Raw genomic sequence first — 19693 nt, 5'->3', positions numbered from 1 at the left:
GTTAGAAGCCATAAGGATATTCTTGGCTTATGCTGCTCACAAAAAGTTTACTGTCTTTCAAATGGATGTGAAAAGTGCTTTTCTCAATGGAGAATTGGAGGAGGAAGTATATGTTGAACAACCTCCAGGCTTTGTAGATTCCAAACATCCAGATTATGTCTACAGGCTTGATAAAGCACTTTATGGACTTAAGCAAGCTCCTAGAGCATGGTATGAGACTTTAGCTCAGTTTCTTCTGGAAAGTGGATTCAACAGAGGAACTATAGACAAAACACTGTTCTACCTCAACCATGGAAAGGACTTACTTCTTGTTCAGATTTATGTTGATGATATCATTTTTGGATCTCCAAATGACAAACTTTGCAAAAAGTTTGCCAAACTAATGCAGTCAAGATATCAGATGAGTATGATGGGGGAACTTAGCTATTTTCTGGGCCTTCAAGTCAAGCAGAATGAAGAAGGCACTTTTATTTGTCAAACCAAGTACACCAGAAACTTGCTGAAGAAATTTGGAATGCAAGATTGTTCAAATGCATCCACTCTCATGGCCACTGCAACAAAACTCGATAAGGATACTGGTAAATCAGTAGATATTACTGACTATAGAGGTATGAGTGGCTCACTCCTCTATCTAACTGCTAGTAGACCTGATATCATGTATGCTACCTGTCTTTGTGCAAGATTTCAAGCAGATCCAAGAGAACCTCATTTAACAGCTGTAAAAAGAATCTTTAAGTATCTTAAAGGAACAGCTGATCTAGGATTATGGTATCCTAGAGAATCAAATTTTAAATTAATAGGTTACTCAGATGCAGATTTTGCAGGTTGCAAAATTGACAGGAAAAGCACAAGTGGAAGCTGCCAATTTCTTGGAGGCAGATTGGTTTCTTGGTACAGCAAGAAACAAAAGTCAATTTCCACATCAACTATAGAAGCAGAGTATATTGCTGCAGGAAGCTGTTGTGCACAGATTCTTTGGATGAAGAATCAGTTACTGGATTATGGGTTAACATATTTCAAAATCCCTATTTACTGTGATAATCAAAGTGCTATTGCTATGACAGGTAATCCAGTTCAACACTCTATGACAAAGCACATCAGCATCATGTACCATTTCATCAGGGAACATGTGGATGAAGGTACAGTGGAATTGCGTTTTGTTCCCACAGATCAACAAATAGCAGATATCTTCACAAAACCACTGTGTGAGGCTAATTTTACAAGATTGGTACATGAACTTGGAATGGTTTCAGGTTCTTTCTCTAAATCTGCTTAGACTTGTTCTGTGTTATCATACTTTATGCTCAGTATTTACAGAATTAATCTCATTGTGTATTCTGTGCTTAATTGATAAATGTCTTTAAGTACTGACTGTTGTCTGATATATGTTTCTAAACTCTGATAAGTAATATGTCTGTTTAAGTACCTATTCAATCCTATGAGGATAACAGTGCTAGATACTGACCTAGTAGTCTTTAATAAACAAATGATCCCATGTAAGAAGTAATTATTTCTATGGAAATCTTTTGACACAAGCAAATTCTGATGATTGAGCTTAGTTGAGTTTACTTTATTTATCTTATTACTAAGTCACAAATTAGAACAATGCTACTCATCTGTTAAGTTCTGATTCTAGTAAAACTGCTGAATGTACTAAGTGCTGATAAACCTCACTTATTAAAGAAAAAGCAAAAAGATCAAAGAATAAAATCAGGTACTCCTTTGAGATCTAGAGTAAAAATGTGGAAGGGACGACCCAAGTACATTGCTGGTATTAAGTAAACATGCATTAGAAAAGCAAAAATATTTTCTTGGTGACTTTTCACACTTTATGATTACTGGAGAAATACACTGATAATAGCATAAATTTTGATAAGCAGTCGTGACTCACTTACACTGAGAAGCCACTGTAAAAGAGAATTTTAAAAGATGCATAAAATCAGCACACAATAGTTGAGGTTGACTCAAGCATGAACTCATTCATCAGTAGGATTCAGACTAATGACAGCTCTTTAGCAAAATTTTAATTATGCCTTATTTCTAAGATGTACTAAAGTGAATCAGACTTTACTCTTTGTCTGTTATTTAGCTTAACACACACACTAATCACTCCATCTGAATGATAAAAATTACTGTGGAGGTCTATGTTATTTTAGATAAACAGTCAATGTGTCAATTTGCACAAATTCTGAGGACAAGTTCTGGTTGCATATTCCAATGATTAAGTTCTGAAGAGTATAACTCAGAACTTGTATGAAGACTTACTAAATAGGCATTTCTTTTTCGAGTTAAGAAATTATGTTCTGATAACTGTTAAGTTCTGATATAAGTCTAAGTTCTTATATTAAATTCTAATATTTCACTTGACTTATCTGTGAATAAAATCTGATAACAGTCTCAGTTAATAATTGAATATGTTGAAGTGGAAGATTAATGGTCATTTAGGTTCGGGTTCATGGTGTTTGTACCTGAACAGTCCAATGTTAAGTGTGCAGTTTAAACCATGTCTCCTATTTCCAATGGATGTTATTCTTTTTCAAAGTCTAGGGAAATGAGGTAGAATTAATTCTACCTGTCAATATTCAATTTCTTTGCGTCTCCTGGCATTCTCTTGCCTATATAAACAACCACTTCACATCAGCCTTCCCATCAAATCTTTTCTCACAAACTTAACTTCATACCTCTTTCTTTCACAAACATCATGGTCAGATTCAACATGTTTTTGAACTACCAAAATTTCAATATGGAGCTAAGTTGTGCCGAATGGCAGCAGGAATGGCACGTCACTGCCATTCCTGAGGAGATATGGGGCTCTGTCCCACAGGAGGTGCTGACCCAACTCCTGTTCTTTTATATGGACTACCATCGCCATCTGGAGCGATTGGAGGAGGAAAGGCTGGAAGCTCTCCGCCAGCAGGAGCGAATCATACGACTCGCCATTCTGTTTGTCGAGAGTAGGAAAAAGAAGATGACTTAATCTCGTCTTCTTCCTGTTTTTCTTCATCGTCAGCTTTGTCAGGCTTCTTAGCTAGGACTAAGGCTGTTGATGTTAGATTTAGAAGCTTAGGGAAAAATCTTGTATAATTATTGATGTAATTTCCATTTCATAAATGTATTGTCTTGATATATTAATGAAAGTTGTTTTACTTCAAGATTTTGTCTCTGAGTCATTTTATCTTGTGTTGGTAAATCCTGATTGATATTCTGATGACCATATAATTTGTTTTATATTAAGTTCTGATTCGTTTTCAGCACTTACTTATCTTGGTCATTTTCATGTAATTTATTTTCAGAATATTGATGATGCAATAAAAAAAAAAAATTTTCAATCAGTGATAATGGCTTAAAGTTTGAATTAAAACTGTTTCTCTTGATAAATGGAACGTTTTTTTTTCTTCTTGAAACTAGGCAACTGGGTAAGTAATGATTCCTGTCTTCTCGAGCCCAGTAACTATCCATTATTACTGCATGTCTGACAGGTGTCCAATGGTAATATTTTTTTTTGAAGTATAAGTACAACAGAGAGAAGATTTCTTTAATCTTTTATTTCCTTCATATTTTATCTCTCTTCTTACTTCTACTCTCTTTCTCTCTATTTCTCACACTCTTTTTTGTTTTTCATTGAGACATTTTCTCAAACACATTACAGGAAACCGATTTCTTTCAAACCGTAATGGCACCCAAGGACATTATCTTCGATGGAGCAAAGTTAGTTCCTAATAACTTCTCTGCAATACTTAACACGTCAGAGGCACCCTCTGAACTTCATTTCATTCAGGATTTTCTCACTAGTTCTGATATTGGGTTCGCTCTAACTGAGCCTGAATCCGTCTCTGGAGTTCAAGTACTGGAATTCTGGAGGAGTGGAGTATATGACGATGGTGGTGCTCAAGGGTCCCCAAGTATTATCTTCTCATCAGGGGAAAATGAGTATATTGTGACTCTGTCTACGGTTTGACAGGCACTACAGCTACCTGAGGACTGTGTTTATTCCACTGTTGACAAACCATTTCTTCAGAATATGATGGTCAGTTTGGGATATGAAGGAACATTGACAAAGCTTGGCCAGTTGAAGAGATCCTTCATAAGGAGGGAATGGAGTTTCTTCTTTGATTGCATTACCAAGGCTTTTGCCAACAAATGTACAAATTTTGATGCAATTCCCATATTCAGCCTACAAATCGGGTATGCTCTTTTAAATCAAACTGATTTTGATTATGCACGTGCAGTCTTAGGTTTTATTGGGGATAGGATGACAGAAGATCGAAATACTGTATATTTTGCTCGATTTTGTCAGCTTATTCATAGGTTTTGTTGTAATCAGCCCCAAGGATTTGGTGATTTAATTCCATCTTTCAGAATAGCTAAAAGAGCTTTCACTGATTTATTATCTACTGATAATAAGAAGGCTATGTTAAGACCCCTCTTAATACCTTTATCTGTCAAACAAACCTTAATCACCTATGACCCTATAAAGTACACTGCACTTTATCCTGATGTTCAATCATCAGAACCTGGTCCATCAGCACCTACCACCTCTACTCAGCCACCTCAAACCTCTCAACCTCAATTTTCAGAACATCCTTCTCATACTCCTCAACCATCCCTCAGAACATATCTAAAATCATATGTGAAGTCTTCTTCTTCCCAACCAAAGAGGACACAGAATGTTCCTCAAACATCTCAAAAGAGAAGGAGAATGGCATTGAGAGATGAATCTGATTCTGAGGAACCGGTTTCTGCTAGAGAAACTGTGATCACTGAAGCTGAGAAAAAGATTTCTCAGAAGGATTCTGAACTTGGGGGATCTAGGCTTCTCAAGAGGCTTAGAAGAATGAGAGTTCCTGAAACTCCCAAGGAATCTAAATTAACAAGGAAGTACAAGAAACAGAGGGCAAAAAGGCCAGTTTCAGATGATGAAGAGGAAGCTGCTAAGGAAGGGGATCAGGAATCTCTGATCTCACAAAACAAAGAATTTGCTCCAGTTACTTCTTCTCCATCAACTCCATCTCAGGAAGCTGTTTCTGAAAAGGCTATCACACCATCTGTGTCTCCTGTTGCACCAGGCACTAGTGCTGATGTTGTTATTCAAAACTTGGTAGTGCCTGGAGTAATTCTCTTAGAAGCTCCAACAATAAATAATCCTTCAACCACACCTATTGCTGATGCTGTTCAGACTCCAGAGTTATCTACAACACCTTCTCTGCATCAAGATGCTGATGATCAGACTTTAGGTGAGCATCAGGATATGGCTGTTGATCAGAACTTAGAACCAGATCAAAAATTAGAGGATGCTGAAGTCTCCATTGCTACTCACACTGCTGTTTTAGCAGAAGATACTGATTCTTCAAGTTCTGATGCTGCACATGTTGGAGATACTGGTGATGCTGCTCCAACTGTAAATTTTGATGCAGCAGGTCCTTCAGGACATACTTCTCACCAGACTCTTCCTAAGTCTGAACTTGTAAAAAAGTTTGTTATCAGGGATGCACCAGAGCCTTGGAGTGAAACTCCTGCAGGTCAGGAGTGGACTAAGGAATGGAACTCAGTTTCATGTGTTCCAAATGCTTTACATCTTGCTGAGCACTTGACTAAAGCTGATGAAATGTTAAATTCTGATGATTTCAAAACACAGCTTAGAGTCACTGCATTGAGTACTAAACATTTACAAGGTCTTCATTCAACTACTCATGCAGAGCTACACAAGATCCAGGAAGAATTTATCAAGCAGGAACAAATTTGGAAAATTGATAAGAAAAAGTTCTTCCAACCTTCTATTGACAGGATTGCTTATATTGAGAAGACTCAAGATCGTCAACAAGCACAGATTGATGACATTCTGAAAAATCAAGCTTCTCAGCAATCACAACTAACTAAAATCCAATCCTCAGTGGAATTTCTTATCTCTCTTCTACTTCCTGCTGATGCCAAAAAGGGGGAGAAAGTAATTAAGTCCAAATGCAAGACTGACAAGACACTGCAAGGAAAGGATGATGAAAGAGATGACCAAGGAAACTCTGGAATGGGTAGAGGTCATAGTCAAGGTAAAAGATTCTCATCAAGAGAAGCTGAAATTGCAAGTCACAGGATAAGTTCTGATACTGGTAAAAGAATAAGTTCTGATACTGGTAAAAGAATAAGTTCTGATGAACTTTTAGATCTTGATGAAGAAATGTCAAGACGGTTATTTCTTCAAGAAAATCCAGGAATGGACTTGGAAAGTTTAAAGGAAGAAGAAGCCAGACTTAAATCAGAGAAAGTCACATCTAAATCTGAAGCTTCTGGTAAAAAGTCACTTCCAAAACTTAAAGGCATTGTGATCAAAGAAAGGACACATACTGAAGCAACATTGGCTAGATCACAACCACAGATAGATCCAAGATCCAAGGGTAAAGAAAAGGTTGGTGAACCTATCAAGGTTTATGTACCTCCTGAGGAAGAAGAAATTACTGATGAAAAGGATGATCTTGCTCTGACTTCAAGAAAAGTTCTTAAAACAACCTCTGACATGGCTCAAGTTGTTCAGAGTCAAGAAATTGTAAGTTCTGATATTCAAAAGAAGCAAGTAACCTCTGACATAGCTCAAGTTAACTTGATATCAGAAAATAGATCAAAGACACTCCTACCAGGATTCACTAAAGTAAAACAGACTCAACCCTTGAAGACTGCTGCAAGTGGTTTTGAAGCAAGAGTAATTACAGGAAAGGAAGCAAGAGATAAAACTGGATTGGGAAGTGTTAATGAAAGAAGAGTACATAATACTACCAAAGATCCGACTTCCTTGAGTGAACCAGGTATTGGAGCAACTCCTGAGAGATTGAATCAACTAGAATCTGTACAGATGGTTTACCATACCTACTTGAAAGAACACATCATGTTGTATTTCATGACAGACAGTAGGGTTTATCATATAAGACAAAATGCCATTCCATTGAAGTATTTTGAAGAATTGGAGCATGTACTTTTCTTACTTCAAGTGGGTGACAGAATAACAGAAAGTGCTGCAAACTACTTAAAAGAACAGATTCAGAGATAGAAAAGACTTTATTCTGTTAAGTCTGACAGCATATATGTTCCAAAGTACAGAGATCACAATGGTGATATTGTTGATATGAAGCCTAATACTGCACAGATCAGAACATATCTTGGTATTAAGGGACTTGAGTTCAATCTAGAGTCTGACAAAGCTTATGTCATAAGACTAGATCAGGAGTTGAGAAAATCAAAGATTAATGATCTCAGAGCTGCAATCTTTCAAACTGGTGAAGATACTGCAGAGCTTAAAGATGTCAAAAGGAGAATGATTGATGAACTCAGATATGCTGAGAAATGTTTGTTGAAGAACTATCTTAGAACAACTTCTGACATCAGAGAGATCAGAAAATGATGAAGCCAAGTTGAAGATCTACAACTGCTTAAATTCTGATATTTATACAGACTGAAGTTATTATCAGAAGTTGAAATTGGTAAAAGCTTTAAGGACTGTAAGTTGTAGTTATCTAGTCTAATTCTCATGCATTTGTACTTAATGTTTTTGACATCATCAAATATCTGTTAAACTTGTATATTATGCTAATTTACAAGTTGGGGGAGATTGTTAGATATATTTGATAATGTCATGACTAATATGTTTTATGTTTAGATTTCAGATCTTACTTGAACAGGATAAATCAGTACTTATATTGAAGGTCAGGACTTAAGGGATATCAGTACTTATGTTATCAGGAGATAATCATCAGAAGATAGATATCAGAACTTAAGTGCTGAAGGACGATCAGATAAGGACAGTAGCTGATTAAAGTAAAGAAGATCAAGATAAATATAGGAATAGATATGCATGAAGAAGGAATTCTGTAAAGAATGGAATACTTGGAAGAAAAGATATCTGATTGATATATTTTAGGAAGCAGAATTATATTCCATATCAATTAGCGATTATCTTGTAACTGTGTAGTATATAAACACAGACATAGGGTTTACACTATAAGTGTTATCATTATCGAGAATATTATTCATTGTAACCCTAGCAGCTCTCGTGATATTTTGTTCATCACTGAGAGGTAACAGTTCCTTATTGTAACAGAGTTTATTGTTTCAATAAAGCTTGTTTTCTGTTACTTAATATACTAAAGTTTGATTTGATTGTATTATACACTGTATTCAACCCCCTTCTACAGTGTGTGTGACCTAACATCTCTTTTGAATATAAGGGACGCAGGTACGAGGTTGATGCTGATGTTCTGGTTCAAGCACTGAGATTGCCTGCTTGTGATGGTGCTCCTGATAATTATGCAACTGAGCAACTGTTTGATATGCTCAGAACTCTGAAATATAAAGGTGACATCACAACAATTGAAAAATTGACAAGGATAAAATTAAAGAGAGGATGGAACTTCTTCTTTGACTAGATCAGCAGATGTTTCTTGAATAAGACAACAAATTTTGATGCTCTTCCGTCTACTTCTCTGAAAATTGGGTACTCTCTTCTCTACTCTGGTAATTTTGACTATGGTTATACCATTCTTCAATTCATAATGGCTAGCAGAACAGATATATCATGAGTAATAGGGTATACCAGATTTCTTCAACTGATTTTTAATTTTCTATGCCCTAATGCTGAATTTGCTATTGATGAATTGCTTCCTGTATTTCAAATTTCTGAGAAGGCTATCATTGATCATATTAAAAGAGATGAAAAGAATAAGTTTTCAGGACCTCCTTTACTGCCTAAAGAGGTCAGGCAATTTCTGTTGAGAAATTGACTTACTCCTTCACAAGTGCCTGCAAATCCTGATGCTGGAACCTCTGTAATATTTTCTGATGTTGTGGAACAAGACACTACACATCTTGTTTATAACCCAAGCATTCCTTCTCCTAAACAAAACTCCAATCAAGCGCATAAATTAGCCTCCTCTGGTGTCTCCCAAAAGGCATCAGTTGTACCAAAGAAAAGGCTAGTTAATAAATCTGATCACTCTGAACTGAGAGCTCAACAAGCCTCATTGAGTGAGAGTGAGAAGAAAGAAGAATGTTTTCCACTTTGAAAAAGAAGGTTGATCATGCAAGATGATTCTAAATGTGATGATCAGATGCCCATACGACCAAGGATGAAGATAGAGAAATCAACAGTTGCAATTCCTGATGACACTGTTGACACAACTAGAACCAAGGAGCCAATTACTAATGCTAGTGCTCTGATCACATGTGGTTAGTTACATCAGAAAGAAGAAAAAGGCTCACTCCTCTACAATGGATGTCAGTCCACAAGATCCGAAGTCTCAACGGGATTTAACAACTGAGACACATCCGGTCACACAAGAACCATCTTCTCAAAGGGAAGATGCAGACGAAGCGGCTGCACAAATAATTATTGATTTTGTTAAAAATGATCTTCTTGTTGATTTTGAAAAACTGTTGTAAGAAAAGAAGGCTAATCAGGATGTATTGTCAAAGGTGGATGTAGTTATTAATAATCTTATGTTTGAGGAGAGTTCACAAGATCCTTCACTAATACTTGCTGAAGCAGCTCATGTTCCTCAGGGAACACAAGACCCATCTGTTCAAAGTACTGATGCTGACCTATTTCATTCTCCTGACAAATCAAATCCTAATGCTACAACAAATCCTGATGTTGCTCAACCTTCCACCAAAGCAGCTACTACTGATGATTTCTTGCTACTGACTAGCTTGCTCAAGCATCCTGATGTGTTGTTTGTTCCTCCACTATCATCACTTCCACTTGAGGAATCACTTTCAGGTATTGCTTATTTTCTTATGTTGTTCTTCATGTTTGTATGATTATAAATAGTCTCGTGCTTGAGGTTACCCCTATTTATATGACAAGCATACTACTCCTCTCAGCCATCTCTTATTTCTTTACAAAATGTGTGATTGTGCTTTTTTATGAGACTGTGTAAAGATACTATGAGAGAAAATTAAATTTTGAGTGGCAGTCTCCTGTACTGGCAAAAGGAGAGGTAGTTTTAAGAAAAGAATTTTATAAGTGTTTCTTTACTTATAAATTTTCTTATGAGAGAAACTTATTACTCTCAAAAGTAGTATATTGTGTGAGAAGTGATGAGATCACTTGAAAATAAAAGAGAGATTTAGGTGTTACCTTATTTTATATTTCAGGATCTCATCAGGAATAGAAACCTATTGCTAAAGATCCTCATAAAGGCAAAGCAATCCTGCCTAGCTCTGCCCATTCTTCTGAGGGTTTATCGAGTTATGATTCTGATAATGATAGTGATCATGTTGATTTTGACACAGCTCAGCTCAAGACTTCTATTGATGCATCTAAGAAGTCCAATGTTGGTTCTTCTTCACATTTCAATGTAATTCCTTCTTATTACAATGCTGATGTTGAGCATTTTCGAAAGTCTAAATGGGATTTTGCATGGCGAGATGCAAATACTTCTATTTCCTCTGCTGTTGTAAGATGGTCACAATAAAGACTAAAATGTGTAAATAATCAGCTTTTCAATCACTATATTTTCATAAATTTCGATCTTACATTTTTGTCTAGAAGAATCAAATTTAATCCTTCTGTACTATTTTCCATATTGCCAAAGGTACGCCAAACTCTATTCACACGTACTTTAACCTGCCAGTCACTTGTTATATGATAAAGAGATGATAGACAACTGAAATTATTTCCTATACAGCAATGACATCGGAGATGATATGTAAGTCATCTTTGTATTTTATATCAATTGTGACATGTAATTTGTACTACTCATACACCCAGAATTAATATCACAAAATTAAATTCAAACAATAATGTCATACTCACCCTCAGTTATTGTTTTTGATAGTGCGATATTGACGGATTAAGTGTTCAATACATTATGGTTTTATATATGTTGATTATGAGTAATGGAGGGAATATGAACGTGTATGAACACAAAGATTATAAACTGCAATAAGTTTAATGTTTGATTTTTGTTACAATTAGAAAGATTGCCAACAACTAACAACTACTTATGTATTATATATCTTAATATTTACAAAAATAAATTCGAATAATGATGTTATATAAATACACAAATGATAATATTGATCATGATGACCAATGAAAGTTCGTTATAACTGGAAAAATGGATATATTCAAATCTTCTTGATAAAAGAGAAGACACTGTATAATACATATCTAATTTCCATTATTCCATATATGGATAAGTTCAAAATGGCAACAGCAAGATGTAAGGAATTACATCTGCTTAGGTAACTTCATACAAATAAAAGTTATTATTGACGTCAACTTTAAAATGGAAATATCGTAATGGAAGGAATTACATCTGTTTAGGTAACTTCAAACAAATAAAAGTTGATATTGACGTCAACTTCAAAATGGAAACATCATGATAGAAGGAATTACATCTGATTAGGTAACTTCATACACATCAAAGTTATTATTAGTAACAGATATGGACATGGATTATATTAGGTAAAATCAAACATTAATTTTGTGGACAAATATTCGTATAGAGAAGGAAAACCCAAAGTTTTTTTAAAATAAAATTAGATATCGTCAATCTTTGGCAAATTACAGAATACTTCCTCATATACAACATTAGCCGTAATGTTTGAATAACATCGAACATCATCTAATATCAGAATATGAAGTCCTTTGGGTTAAGTTAATCTTGAAACAACTACATAAAGTTGACAATGCGAGAACACTGATCTCTGTAAATACAATCCAACAGTATCGAGGGACTTTCCTTGGCTTTTGTTAATGATCATGGAAAGATAGAGTTGCAAGGGAAACTGAGTTCTTTTAAATTCAAATGGCCATTTGTTGTCAGTCGGAACCATGCCAATTCTTGGTATAAGGTATTTTGATCCAACATTGGAACCACAAAGAATCTCACATTCTATAGAATTTTTTTTGCATGCCGTGACTATCATTCATGTACCGTTACATAAACCAAGAATCTGATTCAAATTCCGCATTAACATCACAGTACAACCAACCTTAATCTATAACTCATGCTTTGGCAAACATGACATGTTAATTAAATTCAAGTATTCTACTGGAAAGGCAGTATCAAAATCATTATCCTCCCCTCCATTGTCATCTATAGAATCCTAATTGAAATATTTATGAGTTTTACCTGGAGATTTCTCAATCAAAAAGTCATTTATATTATCCACCAGACTATTTGTAGGAGTAAGGATTGCTCTGGATCTAAGATAATCGTAAGAAGACATGTTCGATAGAAAATCTGGATAGGTTATGTCAAATAAAGACTGAATTGGATTATCTGTTCCACGAACAATAAACTGCTCTGGAATTTCAAAATCTATCAAACCATCATCTCCATGGTTCTCAGTAATGCTATGGACCTTGCCATCGCCAATGGCAAGCTGCCATTTAGCAAATTCAGCAATTATCTTGTTGCGCTGATCTGAATTTCCCGAATAAAGTCTCATGTTCTAACGTAAGATGAAGACTTTACAGCAATCCCACAGCTTTGATCGATTCTGTGTTGATATAAATGTCTCTCCTCGAGAAGCTTTTGGGATAATGGGTAGTGTTTGGCGATAATCTCCACCAAATATAACAGTTATTCCACCAAATGGCCTTAATGATCTACCGGGATCAATAGGAGCAATAATATCTCTTAAAAATTTATCAACACTCTCAATACCATGCCGATGTTGCATAGGTGATTCGTCCCAAATGATTAAACTTGTGTTCTGTAATAATTCAGCAAGATTCGTACCGTGCTTTATTCCATCTACAGAGCATTGGTCTAGAAAGATAGGTATATGATGCTGCATAGGTGATCTGTATGACATTAGTATATACAAGTTATTTAATAAGAGAAACTAATGGTTATGACATATATGCATGCTTAATCCATACATTTTTTAGTTGACATTTTTTAATATTTAATTAGTAAATTATTATAGTGCATCTAAATAATGGTACCAATGTGACATATGATATATGTTGCCAATTATTTGATCATATGTCATTGATAGGTTTTAAAGAAAAATATCGAATTTGATGACAAACAACAATATTTTTATAATAATTAAAATATGTATAATTATTAAATATATTGTCACTTATAGTAAGAAATAATTGATATATACAATTATTTTATGTTATTGTGTACTCATCTCTATTCATCTCTCCCATAAACCTCATCCCATTTACATCTTTTTGTCATATATGGAATAACCTCTGTCTAGATGATTTCTCATCTTTTATCTTCCCATTCCTCAACATTACAAGTCACCAATAATTCTCCACAGTTGGGTTATTCTTATTTACCTTTTTTTACTACTCATAATTTTATAATTTGAAAGCTCAAATGGTAAATATACACAGCGTTCGTGCCATATCTTTTTTTTTGAAGCTAAATATGATTCTCATTCATTAGAAAAATCATTCGAAAAAGTCACCAACAAATGTGTAGGAGGAGACGTAAATACATGGGAGCAATTAATTGAACAAAGAACAAATATGAGCTACCTTGTTCACTTGCTTATGAATATGAGTAACCAATGTGCCAGGCATGGATTACAGAAGTATAACACATTCATTAACCACGTGGCCAACCTCTAGTAAGTACTTCTTCTATTGATGTTAAGCTCTCACCGTATAAAGAGACTCTGATTCTATTAGGACATTAGCATCCCCTCGTTGCATAATCCACGATAAAGCTTCCCTAACTCCTATACTCTCTGCTTCAAATACAGTCGCAGGGTGAGCCAATGCAAGGACCTTTGCTCCAGTAAACATACCATCGTGATTTCGCATAACCATCCCAACAGAGAACTTATCAGCTTGGGGGAAAACTGAGGCATCAACATTAACTTTAGGTACACCATGAGGAGGGGGACTCCAAATCTTTGCGGCTCTGTCATTAGTTGAACTGCTTCTTAGATTCGAGGCCTTCGTAGTCTTTCATGCCTTCCTCCATTCAAGAACATGAGTAAAACTCAAATCCATAGCTAATTTTATAGATATAGCCTTGTCATCCCAAACCTTTTTGTTACGCCAAAACCAAATTCCCCACAAAACTGTTGCTATCTTAATGCATTCTTCCTAGGTTAAATACTTGAGTTTGTTCAACAGCCACTCAGGGTATGAATAGACTTGAGACATATAAAAAGAAAGACCTGCAACTTGCCAACACTGCTTTGCAAAATTGTTATTAAAAAAGACATGAAGTATGTGTTCCACATCAACGTTGCACATGGGATAAATAATAGTAATTGGAACTCCTTTATGCCTGAGATGATTTCTCACTAGTATGTTGTTCCTGAAGAAACGCCATAGAAAAATCTTCATCTTATGGGGTACTGATAATCTCCATAATTAATTCCATCAACCAGATCGAGTACATAGAGATTCACCAATATAATGATCATGCCAAAAGTGATATCCAGTCTTAACATTATAAAAGCCATCAGTCGACATGGACCATACTATTCTATCTTCAACTAGTCGTTGTGGCATAAAGGTTGTCGGAATACCTCTTGCATCATCATTAGTGAATAAGTCATGCACTTTATCTGAGTCCCACCTTTTGGTACCTGGATAGAACAAAGAGTTAACCAGTTCCATTTTGTTTGCATAATTAAAATTAGCCTCCACTTTAACATCTACTTTATTGGCCAACCACGGATCTCTAACTGCTATAATACTACAGCCATCACCCACAACCCATCTCTAACCTTTGTTTAATAGTTCCTTCACTTACCGTAGACCTTGCCAAATAAAACTGGAACCATCCCCTTTGCTGGCATTCAAAACATGATCCTCAGGAAAATACCTTGCTTTCAAAATGCGAGAAACAAGTATGTTTGGTTGCTCAATACACTTCCATATGTGATTTCCTAATATCGCAACATTGAAGCCATATAAACTCTTGAAACCCATCTCACATCTACTCTTCAACATGCTCATCCCCTAACACGAGACCCTGAATTCCACCAATAACCATTAAATAACCTCTCAATCTCTTGAGATAACGATTTTGGAAGGAAGAAGCAAGACATGCAATATGCCGGAATCGTCTGTGTCACATTCTTTATAAGAATAGACTTGCCAGCTCTTGAAATCGGTTTAGCCCTCCACCCTTGGATACGTTTGGCTACTCTGTCCTTTACATACCCAAATACTCTCATCTTAGACCTCCTAACTAGGGATGGGAGACCTAGATAATGGTTGTTAGCGATATCATTATGCACACCCAATATGGCAGTTATCTGGTTTTGCTTGCCCATACGAACATTAGAGCTAAACATTATACCTGACTTCTGATAATTGATTTCCTGTCATGACATACCAGCATAGCTCCTTAGAATATTTTTAACACAAGATCTTTCCTCCAGCGATGCTTTGAAGAAAAGGAAAAAGTCGTCAGCAAATAATAAATGAGAGACCTCCGGAGCTGTTGCTCCAACTTTACACCCATTTATTCGACCCTCCACTTCTGCAATATCAAGAAGATTTGATAACCCTTCAATACAAAATAGGAATAGATATGGTGAGAGATGATCTCCCTGACGGGGCCTCCATTAGGGTTTATAAGACCAATAGTTGAACCATTAAAACAAATATTATAAGACACTGTAGTGACACACCACATTATCTATCCAATCCATTCATTACAAAAACCAAGAGTTTGCATTCGTTTCTTTAAATACCTCCAACTTGCCTTATCATAAGCCTTACTAATGTCAAGCTTGAGTGCAACTTCACCTTCCCTGCCACCTCTCCCTCTTCGCATATGTTGCACGACTTCGAAAGCAAACAACACATTATCTGTAATATTCCGGTTAGGCATAAATGCTGATTGTTTTTCAGAAATAAGATCTGGTAATATTCTTTTAAGTCTATTTGCCAAAACTTTCGCAACAATCTTATATATGACATTGCAAAGTGCTATTTGTTGAAGGTCTTTCATATGACAGGCTTGTTCTTTTTAAAGAATTAGAACCACATTAGTGTGATTAAAACCAGCTAAAGACAAGTTGCCATTAAACCAATTTCTGCAGCACTGAAACACATCATTACTAACTAATTTCTAAAAGTTTTGATAGAAGGAAGGGTTCAAACTGTCAGGACCACTAGCTTTATCTAGGTGCATCTGATGAATAGCCTCGGTGAATTCCTCAACTGACATAACTTCAATCAACATCTAATTTTGATTGTGTGAAACTAACCGAGGACTTGACACACTGATCTCTGAACTACCAGTACTAGATTCAGAAAAGATGTCCCTAAAATAATCAAGCACTATAGTACGCATGTCTTCATCCTTCTCCACTCTGACCCCACCATCTTTCATCAAAAAATTAACATGATTGTTCTGTCTTCTCGTTGATGCATGAGCATGGAAAAATTTCGTATTATCATTCCCTTCTTTTAACCAGAATAGTTTAGCCCTTTGCTTCCAATATAGCTCATCATGCGACAATATATCATTCAATTTGTTCTTCCCAATCAAGTACCGTTTCAAACTAATGTCATCATTTATATTTTTCAAATCCTCAAGAATATTTTTTTGTTTTTTGACTTTCTCCTTAAACTTATTAAAAAAATCCCTCCCCCACTTTTTCTTGTACCTGGAAACCGAGATCAGCTTAGGCAATAAACTCGAGGGATTAGTATTCACCCAATGGTTCCTGACATCTTGTATAAAACTTGGCTCTTTAAGCCAAGTGTTCTCAAACTTGAATCTGAAAACTCTTCTAGGCACTGCAACCTCCCAAAGCTCAAGGTGAATAGGCTCATGATCTGATACAAGAGCCATATACAGTTTGAGTTTACACAACGGAAATTTAAGCAACCACTCTTTAGTAGCAAAAGCCTTGTCCAACCTTTCTTGTACCCAGCTAGACGTTCCTCTTCCTTGCTCTCATGTAAACCGACAACCAGACAACTCAATCTCTATTAGCATACTATCCTCCAAACTCCTCCTAAAACCGTCCATCAGATAACCAGGGTGAGGGTTAATTCCTTTCTTATCTGCACTATATCATAGGTCATTGATGTCGCCCATTATACACCAGGGCAAATTCGAGATCTTTGACAGTCTGCAGATCATCTCCCAAGCATCTTTTCTTTTTGCTCGTTCAGGAAAACCTTAGTATAGAGTTAATCTACAACTCGCGATATTGTTTTCATTAAAAGTTAGATCAATGTGGTTTATTGAGTAACCAGAGATCACACAATCAACATGCCTACGCTAAAAAACTGCAAGGCCACCATTCCTTCCCACTTTATCAACTGAAAAGCACTGTGCATAGCCAAACTTTATTCGAAGTTTCTGAATCGTAGTAGCTACTGAGATAGTTTCACTTAAAAACAATGCATCAGGGTTACGATCTCTAATAAGATCATTTAAAGCTTGAACTGTACGAGAGTTCCCCAACCCTCGACAGTTCCACCCTAAGCAATTCATTGGGCCAGGCTAGCTTGCTTTGCAATCTTAGCCAAAATAATAGGAGGAAGCCAAAATTCTGTTTGGGATTTGAAGGTATCCCCCACGACCTCTAACCTTGTATTCAGCCCAGTCCTCTTACGTTTCTTTTCTTCTAGGTCCATCCCATCTAGTTCCTCATCAGTAGGCCCAAAAATATTTTTTAAAAATGTGTTTCCCTCCAATCCAAAAGCACATTTCACTCCTTGATTGACAGACTCCGTAACATTCTCTTTCAAAACAAATTCACTGATCTCTTTCTGTTGCTGCCAACCCGCATTTTTAGCCGGCATTTGATTTTTAAATCCTGAAAATTATCCATTCCTTTTTTTTTCTCCCCAACTTTCATCCCGTTCGTCACACAACCATGTGCTCCTTCCCTGAGTTGCCTCCGTGGTGGCGCACGCAGCCACGGCCCTCATTCCCAGCTACTGTCATCCACTTCACCACTGATCTTCTTCTTACAAAAATGTTCAGTATGTGTTAATAATCCACAGACGAAGCAGAAGTCGGCCAGCTTTTCATACTTATAGTTTACCATAAAATCAGACTTATCTTTTTTGTAAAGTTTCTTATTTATTTTCAGTGGTACATGTACATCTACCTTTATCTTAATTCTCATGTATTCATGCCAATTGCTTGTATTGTTGCTCAAATCATAAGATACAAAGGAACCAAAGAAGTTGCCTAATTGTTTACCCACGGATTCCGCCATGTAACCACTAGGTAAATCATAAATTTGAATCCAAAATTCAACTTCATTGAGTGGCACTTTTGTAAGATCCCCTCTAGCAGGAATGGTATTAGTTACTAGAATTGCATTATCAAAAGACCATGGACCGTTGTTCATCATCCATTTCATATCATCCTTGTGGTAAAATTGAAAGAGAAAAAGACCTGGTGTTAATACCTTAATATTAATCCCCAATTTTGGCTTCCATATGTCAGCCATCTTGGATTTCATAGCTCAGATATTCAGATTCTTTTCTGTTAAAAATCTCCTAACTAAACACAACTCAAATCTGTTTACAGCTTCCTCACCCTCCACATCCGGTAACAGCTCCTCCTCTTCTTCATTTGATATATCCAAATGAGCCATTAGAACATCAATGTTGTTCACCGTTGCCATTGCACTACACGCCTCTCACACTTTGTATAAGAAATGGAGAGAAAAAAATCATAAGCTCTCACATAGACATTGGAGAGAAAAATCATAAGCTCGGAGATTGTTTTTAATTGGTATGTTATCGGCACACACCACATCTTATGTATGCATTCCGCATGTACAGCTTAGCTCTACTGTATTAATTTCATTAGTATGCTTCTAAATGCACTTTGAAAGACAATCATTTTCCAGATGCAAGATTATAAATAGTTTCATGGATTAGTCATTAATTGATGTGACATATTTGGTTGAAACCACACTTTATTTAACATGTTTGCTAGACAAATCAATTTCCTACATTTTCATATTGAGTTGAAATGACATTTCGTTCACCCATAACATAACACAATTTTTTTTATCATTTTCCCCACATATAATTATGGTAGATTATTATTATTATTATTATTATTATTATTATTATTATTATTATTATTATTATTATTTTATACTTTATATTGTTATTATTATTGTTGTTGTTGTTATTATTATTATTATTATTATTATTATCATCATTATTATTATTATTATTATTATTATTATTATTATTATTATGTTGACCAATTATTCTGTAATATCCAAGATTTTTATATTGAATAATTTTTTATTTTATATATGTTCTTGTAAATTATAAAATTTATTTAATAGACTTATATGTTTTGAAAATTAAAATAACTGCATTTAAAAATAATAATTATCTTTTGTTTTAATTTTTAAGTTTGTTGTTATTTTTTAGTAGGAGTTTGATAAGACGTGTTCACTCAAGGTGGTTATGAATTTCAAATAGTGGGTGGAGTACATGCACTAAATCAGGAAATAAGTTGAACCAATATAGTGACTCTCCTACTAGGTCTGTTCTACTTCATTCTATATTTTATAATATTAGAGGCATATTATAGTCTATGACTTGTATATACAAGATATGTATTTACTGGACATGGGTGCTCCACCATTAGCAACAATCTTCTTCCTTGTGTTTATCTACACGCACAAGTATTTACTAGTTTTATGCATTAAATTCTTTAGGCAGATTTTTCTTTGAATCTGTATTTACTGTTTCTTGTTTCAAATGCTTTATGAT

General features: G+C 35.4%; 2 protein-coding genes across 2 annotated transcripts; both read right to left on the bottom strand.

The window, feature by feature from the left end:
* Positions 1–14925: 14925 nt before the first annotated feature.
* LOC141666202 (uncharacterized) lies at positions 14926–16781 on the bottom strand. Its single transcript, XM_074472195.1, has 4 exons — positions 16223–16781; positions 15680–15946; positions 15409–15485; positions 14926–15297 (listed from the first exon to the last, which is right to left on the bottom strand). The coding sequence occupies exons 1-4, from the start codon at positions 16779–16781 to the stop codon at positions 14926–14928; spliced, it is 1275 nt and encodes a 424-aa protein (XP_074328296.1).
* Positions 16782–17868: 1087 nt separating this feature from the next.
* On the bottom strand, positions 17869–18402 carry LOC141666201 (uncharacterized protein At4g02000-like). Its single transcript, XM_074472194.1, has one exon. It carries the CDS (start codon positions 18400–18402, stop codon positions 17869–17871), a length of 534 nt encoding a protein of 177 aa, XP_074328295.1.
* Positions 18403–19693: the final 1291 nt, after the last annotated feature.

This window comes from Apium graveolens, chromosome 6, assembly GCF_009905375.1.
Source record: "Apium graveolens cultivar Ventura chromosome 6, ASM990537v1, whole genome shotgun sequence".
NCBI lineage: Eukaryota > Viridiplantae > Streptophyta > Magnoliopsida > Apiales > Apiaceae > Apium > Apium graveolens.
Note: the sequence above shows the minus strand (reverse complement) of the source record. Positions and strands in the feature narration are given on the sequence as shown.